This window comes from Rutidosis leptorrhynchoides, chromosome 4 (assembly GCF_046630445.1).
Source record: "Rutidosis leptorrhynchoides isolate AG116_Rl617_1_P2 chromosome 4, CSIRO_AGI_Rlap_v1, whole genome shotgun sequence".
Lineage (NCBI taxonomy): Eukaryota > Viridiplantae > Streptophyta > Magnoliopsida > Asterales > Asteraceae > Rutidosis > Rutidosis leptorrhynchoides.
Genome location: NC_092336.1, coordinates 325180781 through 325201269, shown reverse-complemented (window position 1 = coordinate 325201269; position 20489 = coordinate 325180781). Strand labels below are relative to the sequence as shown.

Genomic DNA, 20489 nt, shown 5'->3' with positions numbered 1-20489 from the left:
ATCAAGGTTGCCTCTTTATTGCATAAACATAATAAAGGTTCAACCTTTGTCCTTTTTACACAAGTTTATGCATCTCCATCATATGAGATGATGAAGACTTGATATTTATCATCACAACAATTCCAAAAAGTTTCAAGTAAGTGAGATCTACAATGATAACTTAGATCTCAAGTATTAAGAAAACCCTAAGCTAGTAAGCTTGGATCTTTACAAGATTAATGAGACCATAAGCTAAAAAGGTAAGATCTAGTAAAAGTAATGAGACCATAAGCTAAAAAGCTAAGATCTTTAACAAAATAATGAAATCCTAAGCTAAAAAGCTTGGATCTTTAATGTTGTTGAAGATCCTTAAAGCAAAAGGCTAGATCTTCAAGTTATATGAAGATCATAAACACAAGTTTTGATCTTTTTAACAAAATAAAGGAATCATAAGCTAGAAAACTTAGATCCAACAAAAGTAATGAAGATTCAAAGCTAGAAAGCTTGAATCTTTCATGTTCTTGAAGGATTCAAACCAAAGTTTGAATCTACAAGATATAACAAGATCAAGAAGCTAAAAAGCTTGATCCTTGCATGATGATGATGATGTCGAAAATGAGAAGAGAAGAAGAAGAAGAAGAAGAAAATTTAAAACTTACACTTTTTAGAGTGAGAAAGACTAGAGAGAGAATTAGAGAGTAAGTGTGTGTAAAATGTGAATGAGATTAAGTGTGAAATGAGTGAGATTTTCTTGGTATTTATAGGGTGGATTGGTGGTGGTGACCGTGGGTATGGGGGGACAAGTGGGGGACAACTTTTGTTTTTTGGTTAATGGTGGTATAAAGTTGGTGCTTATGTTGGGATCCCATGCAACAATTGTGATTATGTTTAACAAAAATGCTAGTATGTTCCCTCTTATTAATGGGTATTTGTCTTACATTTATATGGGTCATAAACTTATTAAAATTAGGCTAATTAAATAGTCCATTAGCTAGAGTAGGGTGGGCTTGAGTTCAACAAGGTAGAAAGTCCAACAAGACTAACTAGTGAGCATAAATAAATTACTAAGCGTAATTAAGCAACCAAAAGCCCAAGTAATTGTTATTAGAAAATAACAATTAGTATTACGTAGTCGTAATATTCCAATTACGACAAAAGTTAAACGTGTACCAAAACACATAGCTCGTTCTCAACGTCAAGTGACACTAACGGTCGTAAAAGCATTCGAGGATCAAGTTAAGTAACTAAGTACTTAATGGCACGTTGTATGGTATGAACGAAAGTAATTAATCATGAAATAAGATCCCAGAATATAAACCAACACAGTATGCACAAATACGCAGTTTCGCAGAAAGTAAGCACAAAAGTAAGTCGAAAAAGTAGGGTCGTTAATGCAAGGATTTGTAAATAGCTTTTAGATAACTTTTAGATAAATTCAGTATTGGACAGTGTGAAATGGGACGAAAAGGGTCTGGCAGTGGCTATAGCTCAAAATGTTGACTCGGGAGCAATATTAATGCAAGGATTTGTAAATAGGGAAGCGCTTACATCCACAATTTCTTCCAAAAAGGCAACTTTCTATAGCAGATCAAGATCAACATTGTGGACTAAAGGAGAGACATCCTTGTCATCAATGTTCATGATATCTTCCTTAACTGTGATCGTGATTCTGTAAGTCTCTTCATGTTTAATAACGGGTCAAAGCAGTGCTCAAATGGGTAATTGGTAGTGCATGTTGAAACAAGTTGGCCGGGCTAACCCATTAACACTTTTTTAAAGGATTCTTGTAAATATATAGAATGCATTTTAAATATGATAAGAAAATTATAGTACTAATCTAAACTTTTAATGAAGTGATACACGTGGTCAAATGCATTAAAAATACAATTTGGCGACTTCTAATCTCTCTCATACCCGTATGCATTAAAGTTAAAATTCGGCTTTCAACGTTTAGCATAAAAATGTATATTATATTGAATGGGATGCAATATACCAGAATTGTCATTCAAAGTAAATGGGTAAATATTACCACCTCTATTCTTGTTGGAAAATCGTGTGTACTTTTACCAAAACAGATTAACGCAAGGGATAGTTAAAATAATAATCTTTTATTATTTTATAAACAAAATTTAACAAGATTTAATTTTCACTTATTTAATGAAACATGCACACGATTAATCTTTCCCAATGATCCAGTTACACCATAATAATTGTCATGAATATAAAACAAAATAGGAGTTAACGATATACCTTTCTTGGAGAATTGATGAGACGGAGAGAAACTTACGATCAAAAGTATGACTGTCTCTTTGGATAGTCCACACTACACTTCAAACGACTGTCAATGGATGCTAGTCCAAACTCAAGTAATATTAATCAACCTTTGGTTAATATTATGAAATCAAAATATGTAATATGTGTTTTAGTTTTCTGAAAGAATACGATATGAATTAATTTGGTGCGATATATAAAGATATTTTTTTTAAAACACCCGTGAACCTTTTTGAAAAATCCGTGAACGAATATATATCATAAAGTCGTATTTCTCAAATACTTCAGGGGTATGTTATGTAACTTATAATTAATAATTTCTATCATGTCGCTTTCATGTGAATAGTAGATTAATTAATTTCGATTCATTTACTATTCATATGAATAGTAAATGAATTAATTTTGATTTACTATTTTGTTACTTGAGTAATATATATACATCATATATATATTTTATTTGACGTCTCGATGTATATGTGTGTGACCCCGAAGGCTCAAATGAAGTTGGCCATATAGTTATATGTTGTACCTTGCACATTAATCCTACAGACTCCCACTTGTGCATGGCATAACACTAAGTAACTATACAAACAATGGTAAGCTTCTAGCAACACGTCATTGATCCCAAATTCATGTGAGGGTAGTTTCTCGAAACTGTTTATGCTAAGTTTTAAATGTCATTCGTCCTTTTGTTTCAGATACTTTAGTTAAACTTGAGATATGGATCATTGGTCATTCTCATTTGTTTAACAATTTTGTTTCTCGATCTTAGAACTGAATTAGATCACCAAATTAATTAAGTATCATCTTAATTACATTTGGGTGCGGCCACACAAATATCTTATTCATTCATCGAGGAGCTAAAAAAGTATCTAACTCCAAATATTTTAGAGGAACAAATCCTATATTGCATACACGTGTCTATCACGAGCTTTACATTATACCCAATAATGGCCTTTATAACAGCCTTATTCAAGACAGCGTTTAACCATATCAAAGTACAATGTTCCACATATCAAAGCATCTTAAGTCTAAGGACATAAAGACATAATCACTAAAAGATTCAGTACTGACAATGATCCATGTAGTGACATCTCGAATGGGTCATTCCAACATTCATCATCAATGAATACATATGAATTTTGGTCTCTACAAGTTAACTATTTATCATCAATAAATATAACCAAAACTTCATATTAATCTTAATTCATGTTATTCCTATAACATGATTGATTATGGAGATTTTGAATAATGAACAATTACTCATGGATTAAATATGCTAATATAGAACACAGTGATATATATGAAAACGATCATACCATTAATATATCAATTCATTATGATAAAACTGTTTAATGGTCTAAAAATATCCAAATACTAAATTATAAATTATAAATATCAGCAGAATAACGAAGTCCAATACTACTAGCATGATCATCATGCTTGTTGTGTGTCATGGGCTTCGTGAACGGGTCAGCCACATTATCATCTGTATGAACCTCAAGAATACTTATATCATTCCTCTCAACGACTTCTTGAATGTAGTCAAACTTTCGAAGAATGTGTCTGCTACCTTTACGTACTCTTTTGCAAGTATAATAGCACTTGAATTATCACAATACATTTTCATAGGGGATTCAATGCTGGGAACTACTCCGAGTTCAGCAATAAACTTCCTAATCCAGACAGCTTCTTGAGCAGCTTCTGAGGCAGCAATGTATTATGCTTCCATTGTAGACTGTGCAACTGTGCTCTGCTTTGAGCTTCTCCAATCAGCTGCCCCGCCATTCATGACAAAGACATACCCTGACTGGGATTGAGAATCATCTCGATTAGTTTGGAAACTAGCATCTGTATAACATCTAATACTCAACTCTTCTTCCAAACCACCGTAAACGAAGAACATATCTTTAGTTCTCCGCAAATATTTAAGAATGCTCTTAACAGCAATCCAATGTTCTTCACCTGAATTCTGTTGATAACGACTCGTCAAACTCAAAGCTAACGAGACATCAGGTCTAGTACATAACATGGCATACATAATGGATCCTATAGCCGAAGCATACGAAACACATTTCATTCGTCTTATCTCATCAAGTGTGATAGGACTTTGAGACTTGCTCAAGGTTATGCCCTTTTGCATGGGTAATGCTCCGCGCTTGGAGTTTTGCATGTTAAATCTTCGCAAGATTTTGTCAATGTATGTACTTTGACTCAAACCAATAAGCCTTTTGGATCTATTTCTATAGATCTTGATTCCAAGAATATACTTAGCTTCTCCAAGATCTTTCATGGCAAAACATTTTCCAAGCCAAGATTTGACATCTTGCAAAGTTGGAATGTCATTTTCAATAAGTAGTATGTCATCAACATACAAGATCAAGAAGATAACTTTGCTCCCACTAGCTCTAATGTAAACACAGGGCTCATCTTGGTTTTGAGAAAAACCAAACTCTTTGATTTTCTGATTAAACTTAAGATTCCAGCTCCTGGATGCTTGCTTTAATCCATAAATGGATTTTAGAAGCTTGCATACTTTAGTATGATGCTTAGGATTCACAAACTCTTCCGGCTGAACCATATATACGTCTTCGCTTAGGTCGCCATTTAGGAAAGCGGTTTTGACATCCATTTTCCATATTTCATAATCATGAAAAGCAGCTATGGCAATAAGTATTCTAATTGATTTAATGCTCGCGACTGGTGAAAAAGTTTCCTCCACTACTACATTTACCGTCATATAGACCCCCATATTTAGACGTGTTAATAAATTAACACGCCTAAATAAAAAAATTAACACGTCTAAGTAATAAAAAGGGCAGAACACGTCTAAATATATCATTATTTAGAGGTGTTGACATGTCCAATTGACCAAATTATAGATAAAAGAGCGGAACACGTCTAAATTTGACACGTCTAATTGACCAAATTGGAGGAACACGTCTAAATAATAATTTATCTAGACGTGTTGAGACCTTTTATTCATAAAAATGGCCAAACATGTCTAAATATGTTTTTATTTAGACGTAAATTAACAAAATTAAATTATTTACTTTCATCTCTATGCCCGACTTCATAAAATAACCCGACCCACTTTCAATCTAAATACCCTTTATTCCATTTGATACTCGGCACTTTCTGTTCCCCTCTAGTCTCAAAACCTAAGACCATTTGTAAGTCTACTTTTACTTTTTCGATGACTATACAACGGGTTTTTGGTATACAAAGTAGACAGTGGAATACTGACATTTAAGTTTTATTGTTTTCTCAAGATATAATTTATTATTTTAGATTAATTATTATAAATTATATAAATCACTTATATATAAACTGTAAATATATATATACATATCTATCTATACATTATTATAAAGCGCGTGCCAATAATCCTACGTGTCAGTCTATTATTAATTCTGGTTAAATTTGCTTATGTGGCGGCTTGTGGTTAACTTACAATTTATAGTAATTATCTTATATCCAATTCTTTATACATAGAAAGATACCGAGTATATCTAAAATATTCCAAGAATTTAGAGAGTTACATAAACAATATTATCTTTTAATTTTAACCTTCTATTAAATTATCCCTCAAATAATCTTTCAAATTCACCAAAATTAACATATATCCTTCACGTCACTGCAAATACAACAACAATAATTTTATCAAAATCAATATCATAATTTTGAACCCACTAAATAATTAATTTTTACGGAGTACTAAAAAGTTTAAGTATATAACATTGTAATATATACTAATATTTTAAAAAACAATGTATAATATATATATATATATATATATATATATATATATATATATATATATATATATATATATATATATATATATATATATATATGGGCAGGATCAATGGGGAAGTAACCAATCGGGGGGAAGCGGGGGGAAGCAAAATATTTTTTTTTCATTTTTTTGGAATTTTTTTTTCCGCCATCAAGATCACACGAAAATATAAACATTTAGAAGAGACACTTCGTGATGAATGTTATTATTTAGGCGGGAAAACGATCGACAAAAATAACATTCAAGATAATATTGTTCGTGAAGAATATGAACGTTTTTTTTAATGTTTTGTGAAGTAAAATTTAGCCCGATTTAGAGTTTAGGGTTTAGGGTTTGGTGTTTTGGGTTTATTCCATAAACCCAAAACACCAAATCCTAAACCCTAAACCCTAAACTCTAAACCTTTCGTGTTAAAAACTCAATCTAAACCCTAAATCTAAACCCTAAACCCTAAATTTCTAAACCCTAATATCTAAACCCTATAAACCCTAATATCTAAACCCTAATATCTAAACCCCAATAGCTAAAACCTCAACATACGCTCGAAAAACACGATAATTGTTATATATTACTTCTTCGAGCGTTTTTCCGCCAAAATAAAAACATTTATCACAAAGTGTCTCTACTAAATGTTCATATTTTCATCCCATCTATAATGTTCGTGAACAAAATTTTTTCAAAAAACGAAAAAAAAAGTTTTTGCTTCCCCCCGCTTCCCCCCGATTGGTTACTTCCCTCTTGATCCTACCACTATATATATATATATATATATATATATATATATATATATATATATATATATATATATATATATATATATATATATATATTTTAAATTAAATAATTAATTATGTAATATTAATATGTGACGTAATAGTTTTTTTAAAACATAATTATAGTATCAAGACATAACAATTTCATTTAATTTTGGACTACAATATTTTGAAATATAGTGGTGGTATCTAATTTTGTTGTAGTTGAGAATATAAATCTAAAAAATCTTTCTTGCGAACTACAACTTTCATCTAAAAATTCGCTTAACTAATTAACGAATGAACTTAATTTTGAAAATTAATTAAATATATATTTTAAATACAAAATATAATATTTAACTAAACATAAGTCTATCAAACTCTTTGACATTTACGGATACAAATTTTAACGAACGGGCTCATAAATCTATCATTATTGTCACGTGTCTCACTAGATTTAAATTGTCACATGTAATTACTATAATATTTCTTCCCTATTATTTATTTTTAAATACACATAATTAAAAAAACTAATCGATATATAATATTTATGTTTAATTATGAGAGGATACACCTAATTCATATTTAGCTAATGTTGACATTTTAAAAAAATGTTTTGAGTGATTATCAGAATGACTTTTAGAAAACTTTTGAGATATGTAATGTAATAAATCTATAAATATATATCTATATAACTTAAGTATATACTAACTTAATTTAAATAAACAAAAACATATATATATATATATATATATATATATATATATATATATATATATATATATATATATATATATATATATATATATATATATATATATATATATATTAGATATAAAATATGCTATTAAAATAAATTTATGTATATCACACGTTTTGACGTTTACGGACATATTTTAATGGACGGGCTCATAAACATATCACTCTATATTTTATTAGTGTTGTTCTTATTGTAATGTTTATTCTCTTGCTATTAGGTTATTCAATGTTGATGTTGTGTTATGTAATGCTCATAATATTGGGCTAAGTTATCAATAATAAAGTTTTTTCCATTGTAATTGTATTATACATTTGATCAACATCAATACAAAGGTTATCGAAAAATAATTTATACAAGTTCCGTGCAACGCACAGGCTCATAAAACTAGTATAACAACATAACATAACATAACATAACTAACTTAAAATAAATTCAAAACAATACGGAGTATTAATCAATTTTATTTTGGTGATATTGAAAAGCTAAAACCCGGTTATCCCGTTCTAGAATAAACTTGTGAAATATAAATATATATCACTTATCAGTTACTCACACTTATATAAACTATAAAAACAATACGGAGTGTAAGTTGGCATCCGTCCCCAATTTTCATTCACAATAAAACCTGATTATCTCGTTCCATCTTTTTCTCTTCAACATGCCATTGCCAAGCATCCGCCTCTTCCTGCTCTGAAACATTGATGGCGGGCGTAATTTTGTTTTGATACAAAAGCTAAAACGCAAAATTTTGGGCATAATTTTGTGCAAATATCCTGATCAATCCTTAATTAGCGATGTTACTTAATTACAGATTGAGTGCAATAAGAATGTAACGGAGGATGGAATGTTTGATGATTATTTTGGGCACTTTAACTATCAAGTGATCAATCACCCCGACCCGGTCTTGATTGTTAATTAGCTTAATTCACCTTTGCGCGGTGTAAAAATCCCTTGGGCAAGATCACAAGTGGAAATTACAAAGGCTTAGGCAAAATGGCAGAGAATCAACAACCCATAAATGAGAGGCCAAGCTCCCTATTTATAGGAATCGAAATATCCGCGGTCTGCGAGTTACTTAACTATCCGCGGAAACTCAGCGGATTAAACCGCGGTCTTGCATTAATGCGAAAACTTAACCGCTGCACTTATTTTCAGCGAATTTTGTATAGCTTTGCCTTATAATCGCATTCGTGGTGTTTTGTGCGATTAAATGGTCCAGCTTGCCTTGCTCGTATGCTTCTGCAATGAATTCCGCCAAATCTCTACAACGATTGGTGTCATGACCGTAATCATCATGGAAAACACAAAATTTTGATCTATCGCGCCTGCTATTTTATCCCAAAGGCTGCGGATCAGGAAAAGACTTAGCAACTCTTTCTTGCAACAAAATTTCCTTGGGCGTTTTTGTTAGCGTCTGAATGATGTTGAATGATTCATTGCTCCACTTTCGCGTAGAATAGCGATCACGGCGTCCATATCCATGGTTATCATTTTGGCTTTGAAACCTGTCATTTCGCGGGTATCCACCGCCGCCATTTCTTCGCGGAAAACCTGATCCGCGGTAATTATCACTGTTACCATCGCGAAAAGAGTCATTATCATCTCGCCAACTTTTGTCTCTACCCCACCCACACGCAGGGGTTATAGTGCTATCCTCTCTACCACGGAGGTAATTATATGTTTCCTGTTGAACTTTAGCATAAGTGTGCGGAACATCTCTTCGCAGCCTTCGCACCAGAGTTGGATGTCTCTGCGGATTAATAGCATGCAAAAATCCAGAGATTTTTTGATCTTCATGCAGGCTTGTAATCTTTTGACATTCGTAGATGTACCGCGTAAGTAATGCGTTCAAAGTCTCCTTGTTGCATTGCTTAATATCGTGACATTCTATGTGCGTCTTTTTCTGCGGTAATAGATTTTGAAACTGCAGCAAAAAAATTTCGCGCAAATCTACGAAGCCAATGATACTGCGAGATTGCAAACTATGGAACCATTCCCTTGCTGACCCTTGCAAGGCCATGTGGAATACTCTACACGCGACTGGTTCATCCCAGTTATAAGTGCTCACAACGCCTTCGAAGCGTTGTAGAAAATCCAAAGGATCAGTTAGACCCGAATAGACTCCCAGAGTTGCCGGCACGATCGGCGGAGAAACAATTGGATAGTCAGAAATATGCTGGGCAAACTTGTCCGCAGCAATAGTGATTTCTGTTGCCTTCTTTGTGCGAGTATCTGCATTCTCCGCACAAAACTTGGTAAGCATGTCTTGCAAAAAGTTTGGCTGATCAAACTTATGTTGCATTGACTTTGGCGCAATGCTTCTGAAAGCATCCGCCAAAAAATTCTGGGCATTTTCTCTGCGAGCAGCGTCAGATGCATCGCCCTCTTCCCCATAGCGAGGGAAAGGTGTTGGTGGTCGCCTTCGCTTAATTTGTGGATTTTTAACAAACTCTTCTACGCTGTCCGAATCATCAGAAAATTCGCACTCTTCTCTTGGCGTTTTTGCCATTTTTGATTTATACACAGAGTTCAAATGAATGCGATCTTCTGCATTATCACTATCGCTATCATTATGCTCAATAACTAGACGATCAACTTGTAATCCTGAATCATTCAATGGCCATAAGTAAGTGCGCGGTATGCGAGATTCACAATTACGCTTAGAATCTCTCTTAGCTTGCTCGATTGCAGTACTAACAATCTTGTCAGTTCGCAAACTAGATTTTCCAGCCAAAGCTTTTGGTCGCTTCCCATCAGCGGTTATTTCACTGCGATTTTGTAGCAAATTTCTTCGCGCAATCATTTTTCAGCAGCAACTTCTGGCTGCGAGTCACTAGCATTGTTTTCAGCAGATGTTTTAGCGATCGGCTCTTGAACCGATTTTCCCGCGGTTATACTAGCATTTGTTTGTAATGGAAATATCACAACGTTATGCGAATCACCAGGCAGTGCATCAGCATTCGCAGAACCACCAGTTTGCTTTGCATTTGTCATCATGATTGTCGAGCAGGTCGACTGATTGCGTATTGTAAAAGCACCTGCAAATCATCACAACAAAAACACGATTGCAATTAAACCGTCAAATTAATTGTTTAACGGCACGAAACAAAAAATTTTCAGGTTAATTTGTAAAACGTGTCCCACGGATGGCGCCAATTGATCAATCCTTAATTAGCGATGTTACTTAATTACGGATTGAGTGCAATAAGAATGTAACGGAGGATGGAATGTTTGATGATTATTTTGGGACCCGATGATCGTCTTTCACTTTAACTATCAAGTGATCAACCACCCCGACCCGGTCTTGATTGTTAATTAGCTTAATTCACCTTTGCGCGGTGTAAAAATCCCTTGGGCAAGATCACAAGTGGAAATTACAAAGGCTTAGGCAAAATGGCAGAGAATCAAGAACCCATAAATGAGAGGCCAAGCTCCCTATTTATAGGAATCGAAATATCCGCGGTTTGCGAGTTACTTAACTATCCGCGGAAACTCAGGGGATTAAACCGCGGTCTTGCATTAATGCGAAAACATAACCGCTGCACTTATTTTCAGCGAATTTTGTATAGGTTTGCCTTATAATTCGCGTAGTTCTGCCTTTGGCTTTTAGCAAATAAAATATACATACACACATATATATATATATATATATATATATATATATATATATATATATATATATATATATATATATATATTATATATATATGATGATATCCCAATTGCGTTGAATCTCCCAATTGCGCATTCTGTTCGAAACCTCTGGTGTCGTCGTTTGCGCATGAGTTTAGGGTTCTGATTATTTGGGTTTTTCCTGGGCGATTGTCTTCATCTATCAGGTTGTATTCACCTAATTTCATCGTTTTTTATGCATCTCTAACCTTTTGGTACCACGAAGCAACCACCGGAGTGTTAGGGTTTTTATTCGCTCCTTTTGCCATTGCATTCATCGGTTCAGCCAATTGATGGAAGGTTAGGGTTTTATTCGCCTTTTTCAATGGTTAATATTCGTTGCGTCTCTATGAACCCTATTTTGTAGATGATTTTCGGCTAGGGTTAGTGACTTTTAGGATTGTTTACCTCTGTTATAGCCGTTTCATTTATGTTGTTGCTCTTCCTTATCTGAATTTTCGTAACTTTCTTCAACTATATTTATGTTAATTATACCCTTTTCCAGTAATGGTAATTGTTTGGTTGCAAATTGTACATACTTGATTTATACTTTTCTTTACAAACGGATGTTTAGCTTGATGTTGTTTATGCCTTTGAATGTTTGTCAAATCTTCAATTTTTCATAGTACTTGATATAGTGGTTAATTGTTGTAGAGTGTGATTCCTGTTAGTGTTTACCTTTGGTTTCTTGAACTATTTTTGGTTGTTTAGTTGTAAAATATGTTATAAATTTTTGGTTGTTCACCTAATACGCATGGTGTAACTTTGTATTTGAAGCTTCATGGTTTTATTACATTGTAACCTCTTAGTTACTTTTGTCGAATTAAGCAAATTTATGAGCTGTTGTTGAATTACAGACTATCGTCAACATGTTTTTTGTTCAACGTCTCTGAATTTACCCATTGCATTGTTGGGATTGCCGTATAAAGGTAACATTTGGGTATCTTTACTTTTCATACTGTTTTTTTTTTTCTATGCTAATTGTGGTATGCTATTGTAACTGTTTCCATACAAAGGTTTTTTACTTAGTTCTTTGTTTCCGGAATAAGCTATTTTATAACGTTTTAATTTGTAGTTGAATGGCATATAAGAAAAGGCAAAGAAAGATCGCAACCAGTTAAGCAATGTTATAATGTAAAACTGGTGACCCATCTTCATGCTCCGGGTTGTCCATTGGTGCAAATATGGATGCGGCTGGTGAGTTACAGCATACCTATTTCGGGTGAATTTAGTAGCACTTGCCATTCTGTTATTCCGACTATGGTACGTTTGTTTGTTTTTATCATTGGTTTTTTAAAGTTTTTGCTTCTAACGTTACTGTAAATTTGTATCTGAAACTTCAGTCTTTCATAACAGTACCTTGAAACTAAAAAAATTTGTTACATGTTGCTCAACTGCCTAGTTTGATGAACAGGTATTCTGTGCAACATATCTGAATTCGACCTTCTCATTGTTCAATTGCTGTATAAAGGCAACACTTTTCTTCTTCTTTTTTTCTTTTCTCTATATTGTTTCTTTCTGATTGAGGTATGCGAGTGTGACTGTTTCTGTCGAAAGGTTTTCCAGTAAATTATTTGTTTCTCGGATAAGATAGAATTATATTCTATCTATTTTGTCATGTCTATAATTTGTACCCAAATGGCATCTAAGAAAAGACAAAGATAAAATATGTGTCTTGAACGTTTATATCACGTTGTATGTGATATTCTCAATTTCGGTTCGAATTGTGTCTCCTCTTGGCAGTCTGTTATCAGACAAGCAATGTTATATCGTAAAACTGGGGACCAGCTTCATATACTGAGTTTTTCATTGCACAAACTTGACTGCTGCTGATAAGTAGCAGTATACTTATCTTGGTTCTCTTTACTGCCTCTTTTCTTTTTGTTATTTAAAATGTTGTGTATGGTTTTCTTTTAGATATAACATTTAGTTCCAGCAGGTAATGTCAGCAACCTTCATCTAGCGTCTGTATCATTCATGTCTTTGTTTTAATAGGCTACTTAATTGATGTATAATGCTGTTTGTTTCGTGTTTTGGTAGCTGACATTATTTAGTTGGTGCAGATGTAGCCTATGTATCGGTTGTTACTACCGAACATGTACCACTGGCATCTATAGTGTTGGGAATGATTGCACAATACTATTTTCTCAAAAGTTTTTTTACCATCCAGCAACACGGTATGTATTCTTTTTTATGCATCTTATGTTATATCAAGAAAGAATTTGATAACTACTCCGTTTAGATTATGCCTTTATCTTTTCATTGATTGATACCTTAAAAGCTAATGTAGTTTTATAGTAATACTTAATACTCTTAAAAATACTTTTGTTTTTTTAACAATCTCACAATCTTAGTTACTCATCCTTCATTTTAGCATATGAATTTTGCATTAATTAATTTAAAATGTTGTTGGCAGAGGGCGGCAGGAGGCAGGAAGGTGGCAGGAGGCAGGAAGGCGGCAGGAGGGGACTAATGGCAGAGGGATGACATGTTTGATGGGTACTCAAAGAACCATCTATAGCTACCTTATATTAGTGTTTTTTAGTTTAGAGTTTCCTCCATTGTAAATTACATTTATGACTTTTTTTGTAAATACTTTAAAGATATTTATATATATAGTTCGGTTTTGTAGTAAATTTAATTTGGTATATTTGGTGCATTTGGTATTTGTGAGGGTATTATTTGAAATATTTGAGATTTTAACTAGGGTTAACATTTACTGTCACGTCACGTCTAATTGATACATGGAACACGTCTAATTTACTTAACTAGACGTGTTAATTTAATCAATTAGACGTGTTCCGGGAACACGTCTAATTGACGAAAAAGGAACACGTCTACTACTATTTAGACGTGTTTGACACGTCTAATTGAGTTTTTTAGAGCGGTCCCGTGAACCGAACTATATGGCATCCATCAATTAGTGCTGTCACATGTAGACGTGTTGAAAAACACGTCTAATTAGCCTTTTTAACACGTCTAATTAACGATTTTTGTAGTAGTGCTCATAATCAATTCTTTGAGTTTGAGTATAACCTTTTGCCACCAATCGAGCCTTAAAAGTATTTACATTGCCGTCCATGTCAGCCTTCTTCTTGAAGACCCATTTACTGCCCACTGTCTTGCAATTGGGTGGAAGATCAATCAAGTCCCATACTTGATTATCTTTCATGGACTGCATCTCTGCCTTCATAGCATCTCACCATTTGTTAGATTCTGGATCTGACATGGCTTCACCGTAGCTAGAGGGTTCATCATAATCCCTAGATGAGGTTCATCTGAATTAATCAGAAGATTTAACCTCTCAGATTGATGAGGAGTTCTACTAGATTTACGAAGTATAGGTGCAACACGTTCTGGCTCACCAACAGTGTGTTCAGCTTCAACGTGCGGTTGGCTAGTGCCTTCAAAAGGTGTGTTACTTTGCGATTCTTGAATTTCCTCAAGATCTACTTTACTCCCACTGACTTCTTGTAAGAGAAGATCTCTTTCAAAGAATTCAGCAAACCGAGCAGTAAACACTTTGTTTTCAGCTTGGTAGTAAAAATAGTAACCCATTGTTTCCTTTGGGTATCCCACAAAGTGACATTTGATACCTCTGGGTTCTAACTTGTTTGAAGTGTCACGTTTCACATACGCTTCACAACCCCAGACTTTCAAATAAGACAACTTAGGACTTTTTCCATACCATAACTCATATGGTGTCTTTTCTACCTTCTTGGTTGGAACCATATTGAGTATGCGTGCAGCAGACTCTAATGCATAACCCCAAAAAGACATTGGTAGAGTAGTTAGACTTATCATAGATCGAACCATATCAAGTAAAGTTCGATTCTTCCGTTCCGACACACCATTGTGCTGTGGTGTGTAAGGTGGAGTGAACTGTGAGACAATCCCACAATTCTTCAGGTGGTCCAAAAACTCTTGACTCATATATTCCCCTCCCCGATCAGAGCGAAGGGCTTTAATGGTCTTTACAAGTTGATTCTCTACTTCATTTTGGAAGATTTTGAATGCTTCAAAAACTTCATGTTTATGTTTCAGCAAGTAAACATAATCATATCTACTATAATCATCAGTAAATGTAACGAAGTATGATTCACCATTTCTAGACATAGTTCTAAAAGGGCCACATACATCAGTATGTATTAGTCCTAAAAGATCTTTAGCTCGTTTACCTAAACCGAAGAAAGGAGCCTTTGTCATCTTTCCACATAAACATGACTCGCATACATCAAATGACTCAGAGCCAGTTGATTCCAAAAGCCCATCAGATTGAAGTTTTGAAATGCGTTGTTTGTTTATATGATCAAGACGACAATGCCATAGATAGGTATTATTCAAGTCTTTCTTGACTCGTTTGGCAGTACATGTATATACAGAATTATTATTTGAAATTACACCATGCATATCAATTTTAAAAATACCATCATGTGGAATAGCATTAAAATAAAATACATTATTCTTAAAAACTGAAATACCAAAGTCCGTAAATGTAAGTTCAAAACCAACATTTTTCAAAAGAGAAACTGAAATTACATTGCTCGTAATACTAGGAGCATAATGACATTGTTCCAACAAAACAATAAGACCACTAGGTAGAGTAAGCTCATAGGTGCCAATAGCTTCGACAACAGCTCGAGCCCCATTCCCCACTCTTAAGTCTAGTGTATTGTTCTTCAGTCTCTTACTTCTTCTCATTAATTCCCTGCATATTGTTACAGATGTGAGTACCACAACCAGTATCAAAAATCCAGAAATCACTAGAAAAAGTATATAACTGTATATGAAATATACCTGATTTGTTGGTCTGGCCAGCTTTGCCTTTTCTCAACTCAGATAGGTAGGAAGGACAGTTCCTCCTCCAGTGGCTAACTTTTCCACAGTGGAAACATTCGGCGTCTTTCGCTGGGTTTTCTTTCTTGGGAGGTGGTGGAATCTTTTTCTTAGCAATTGACTTGCCTTTTCCTTTTTCCCAAGTTTTCGGCTTATTCTTTCTCACCTTACCATCCCTAATCATCAGGACACTTGGATTGGAAACCTTATATGGAATATCCTGTTCAGCAGTTTTGAGCATCGAGTGCACCTCTGCCAGAGATTTCTCCCAACCTTGCATATTGTAATTCATTACAAACTGGTGATACGATTTTGGTAGTGAAACCAAAACCGTGTTCACAGCCAAGTTAGGCGGCAAGGTAGTTCCAAGTTTTTCCAATCGGTCAATGTAGCTTTTCATTTTCAAGACATGAGAGCTCACTGATTGACCCTCCTCCATTTTGCATGTTTGAAGAAGCTTATAAGTTTCATATAACTCTTGACTAGCCTGTTTTTGAAACATATTTTTCAGCTCAGTCATCATATCATATGCTGTACGATCTTCCATTTTCTTTTGGAGGTCAGAAGTCATACTAGCAAGCATGATTAAAGCTATCTTCTCTTGCTCATCAAACAACTTCTGATAAGCATTCTTTTGAGCAGCAGTAGCTGTCTCAGGAGGAGCTTCGGGTAAGGGTTCTTTAATTTTGTTCAACTTCCCTTCATATTTGAGAACAATTCTCAGGTTGCGGTACCAATCGAGGAAGTTTGAACCATTGAGTTTCTCCTTCTCCAACAAAGAACGGAGGGTGTTTTGGTTTACGTTTTGATTGTTTGACATCTACAAAAGAACAAGGTTCAATTTTAGTATTTTCGATATAATACTTTAATAAATTAATTACCCAAGTTTTAATATATTTAAAAACAATTAATTTACGAAAGCCTAAGATCCACATAGAGGTTCCATAACTACATCTGTTGATCAGCTAGCAGTTATAGAGTCTACTGGTAGGTAGCGAGTACCTATTGCATCACATGTGCAACTCTTAGATCTTTATGAGACCTTGAGATATGTGTAGTCTAACAAACCACTATTATCTATTGACATGTTTGTCCCATCCTTGCCTCTAACTCATGTCTCACCGTGAATACAATTAAGTCGTCCAATTTGAAAACAGTGGAAATTCAGCCTAGTCTCACTCGTAACTGAAAATCCACCTCATGGCTATAATTCGATTAGGTCTCACCGTAATCAAAAAATAACGAGGAGTGTTTGCAAGCTCATTGGATGGCATGACTTAAATTTGACGGGTATTTTGAAAAGGTTTGTGTTAACGAATAATGCATGCACACAAGATTCGCTACACTATTTGTTAAAAATCATTTTAACCAATTTTATATATGTCGATCGTGTTTATGCGTCTAGTTTGTTATTTTATTTTATATAAAAAATAACAAGTACACATTGTGTATCATTTTAAAACATTTTTAAAAGATGTCGCTCATATATATTATTTGAGTTTCAAAAAAATATTTAACTTTAAACTCGTTAGAGTTTAACTTTTTAAAATCATCAATTTTAACCTTTGAAACTCGTTACTAGTTTTATTTGATGTTTTCATCAAAAAACATTTAGCATATATTATAATCAACAATTAAATATAAATGCTAAAAATAAAACACAACCATATCATGCATCACACACACATAGCCTAGCCCAAAAATCCTATGCTTGATCTCATGAGCCGACACGGGATCAAGAGGTCAAACTAAGGGCAATATCATAGCTCCCACTTGATTCAAGAATCAAGTGAAAACTTGACAAACGCCATCGTTGTCTACTTGACCTGTTCGCCATCTTCTAAGCCAAAAGCATGTTGTATTTTATCTTCAATCTTCATCTTGTTACATTTATTTAAAATTGAAAAATACAACTAATCTAATACTTTTACAATTTAGAATAAACTTAAATACAATACTATGAAAATGAAAACTAAATATAATACAACTTTGGCTTCAAAATGACCTTTCTAATAAATAATCAACATGACATAATATTGCCGTAATCAACAATCACAACAATCATACATAGGTCGGGGCATTATGGGCTATGTGTGCAATCACAATTTTAATAACTACATTATTAAAACTTAAATATGGCTTGTCCATGGTTACAATGCATGTGTATAACCATGGAATAAAACAATCAACAATTATAATAAATATTCAAGCCATAACAATTAAATCTACAATTTAAAATAGTGATATTCTTTCAATCATATTTGTGCGTCATGAGGTTAAGTCTAGATCAACCGAGTTGACTTTAAAAACCAAAAAGGTTTCGACTTTCACCAATATACCACAAAGCTAAATCTAAAGAATAGTCACACGACAATTAAGATGGTGTAAAAGCGGCTCGGATACCACTGTTGGAAAATCGTGTCTACTTTTACCAAAACAGATTAACGCAGCGGATAGTTAAAATAATAATCTTTTATTATTTTATGAACAAAATTTAACAAGATTAAATTTTCACTTATTTAATGAAACATGCACACGATTAATCTTTCCCAATGATCCAGTTATACCATAATAATTGTCATGAATATAAAACAAAAGAGGAGTTAACGATATACCTCTCTTGGAGAATTGATGAGACGGAGAGAAACTTACGATCAAAAGTATGACCGTCTCTTTAGATAGTCCACACTACACTTCAAACGACCGTCAATGGATGCTAGTCCAAACCCAAGTAATATTAATCAACTTTTGGTTAATATTATGAAATCAAAATATGTAATATGTATTTTAGTTTTCTGAAAGAATACGATATGAATTAATTTGGTGCGATATATAAAGATATTTTTTTTCAAAACACCCGTGAACCTTTTTGAAAAATCTGTGAATCGTATTTTTCAAATACTTCAGGGGTATATTATGTAACTTATAATTAATAATTTCTATCATGTCGCTTTCATGTGAATAGTAAATTAATTAATTTCCATTTATTTACTATTCATATAAATAGTAGATGAATTAATTTCGATTTACTATTTTATTACTTGAGTAATATATATACATCATATATATATATTTTATTTGACGTCTCGGTGTATATGTGTGTGATCACGAAGGCTCAAATGAAGTTGGCTATATAGTTATATGTTGTACCTTGCACATTAATCCTACAATTATGACAAGTGACACTTACAAAGGAGATGCATTCTAACCCCTTTATCATCTTTACAAGTGAATTGATGGTATTGCTTCTGCTACACTCGATACTTTTCTTTTTGACATCTTTCAAAAGACTATTTTAATTGTCTTTGTTAATGGTCATGATTGATATTTGATTGCAAATTTAACTAGATGTGCGAGTGCAATTATTTTTTATTTTCTAAAGTCCGAAGAAACCACAAGTGTAGTTTTTTAGCAGCTATCATGTGTTTATTTTCTAAAAAAGATAACACAAATTTTCTAACATTTTCCAGATTATATACCTTGGAAAGCCTGATGGTCCTACTTGTCACACTGGAGCCGAAACTTGCTATTACACATCCATTTTCGATTCCCTTAATAAACCAGAGGTGCCCATTTTTTACCCTCATGTGCCATTAGTTACTTTTATTTTGTTTTTAAAATTTTATGGTTATTTATTTTTTAGTTTGAGATTGAAGAAAATAATCTGGCATTGACAACCTTGTACTCACTGGAATCCACACTTGCCCGAAGAACGGAAGAACTTTCAGCACCTGAACAAGGCAAACCATGATGGACTAAGCGTTTATTGCTCGACGACAAATTACTGTGCTCAAAGATACAGTATGCTGATTCTTTAATAAATATTACCAAAAGCTAACTAATCTATGATATTGATTTGAATTGTAACAAACAAAACAAAACTTGGCTTTTTTGTTTTTGTTTGCAGGGAAGAATTTGCAGAACACTGGAAGAGAATGGGGATGAGTCACGAACTATATCACATATAGCAGACTTATTGTATCACGAAATGGTATTATTGATACGCAGAGGTTTAATATTTGAAGATGTTTTTGAGGTTCTTTGATGCAGATTTACCCAATCAGGTGTTGAAGAAAAGAATAATTGTAAAGCAAAAACTGTCAAATGATATTCTTCTAGTCCTCAGGGTGCATCAAATTTGCTTTATTATTGTTTTTAATTGGATATTAAGTGTATTAAATTTACATCAGTCAATTGGATATTGTTTCTTGGAATTGTGATCATGTTTGTAGCTACTGGTCTGTAGCCAAGGTGCAAACATAGGCATTTTCATGTAGTGAACAATGATTTTACATATTGGAAGTTGTATGCGATTGAGGGTAGTGCTGACCCGATGATTAATAGTCAGGGTAATCAATATATTGCACCACCAGAAACCGACTCTAAAGAGCTATTAAAATAAGAATTGGATGGTGAAATT

The 20489-nt window shown here is 33.5% G+C and overlaps 1 protein-coding gene and 1 pseudogene across 3 annotated transcripts; both read left to right on the top strand.

The window, feature by feature from the left end:
- The first annotated feature begins 1495 nt into the window (after positions 1-1495).
- Positions 1496-20275, top strand: LOC139844868 (histidine biosynthesis bifunctional protein hisIE, chloroplastic-like; annotated as a pseudogene).
- On the top strand, positions 11297-13851 carry LOC139843709 (uncharacterized). Of its 3 annotated transcripts, none has more exons than XR_011757688.1 (5): positions 11297-11533; positions 12091-12162; positions 12309-12430; positions 13288-13410; positions 13650-13851. XR_011757688.1 is itself a non-coding variant. In XM_071833854.1 (5 exons), the coding sequence occupies exons 1-4, from the start codon at positions 11527-11529 to the stop codon at positions 13300-13302; spliced, it is 273 nt and encodes a 90-aa protein (XP_071689955.1). In that variant the 5' UTR covers positions 11297-11526; the 3' UTR covers positions 13303-13410; positions 13650-13851. The 3 variants fall into 3 exon arrangements, 2 of the variants coding, with proteins under 2 accessions (XP_071689955.1, XP_071689954.1); XM_071833854.1 differs by having other exon boundaries at positions 12309-12496; positions 13297-13410; XM_071833853.1 differs by lacking the exons at positions 13288-13410; positions 13650-13851 and adding an exon at positions 12590-12672 and having other exon boundaries at positions 12309-12496.
- Positions 20276-20489: the final 214 nt, after the last annotated feature.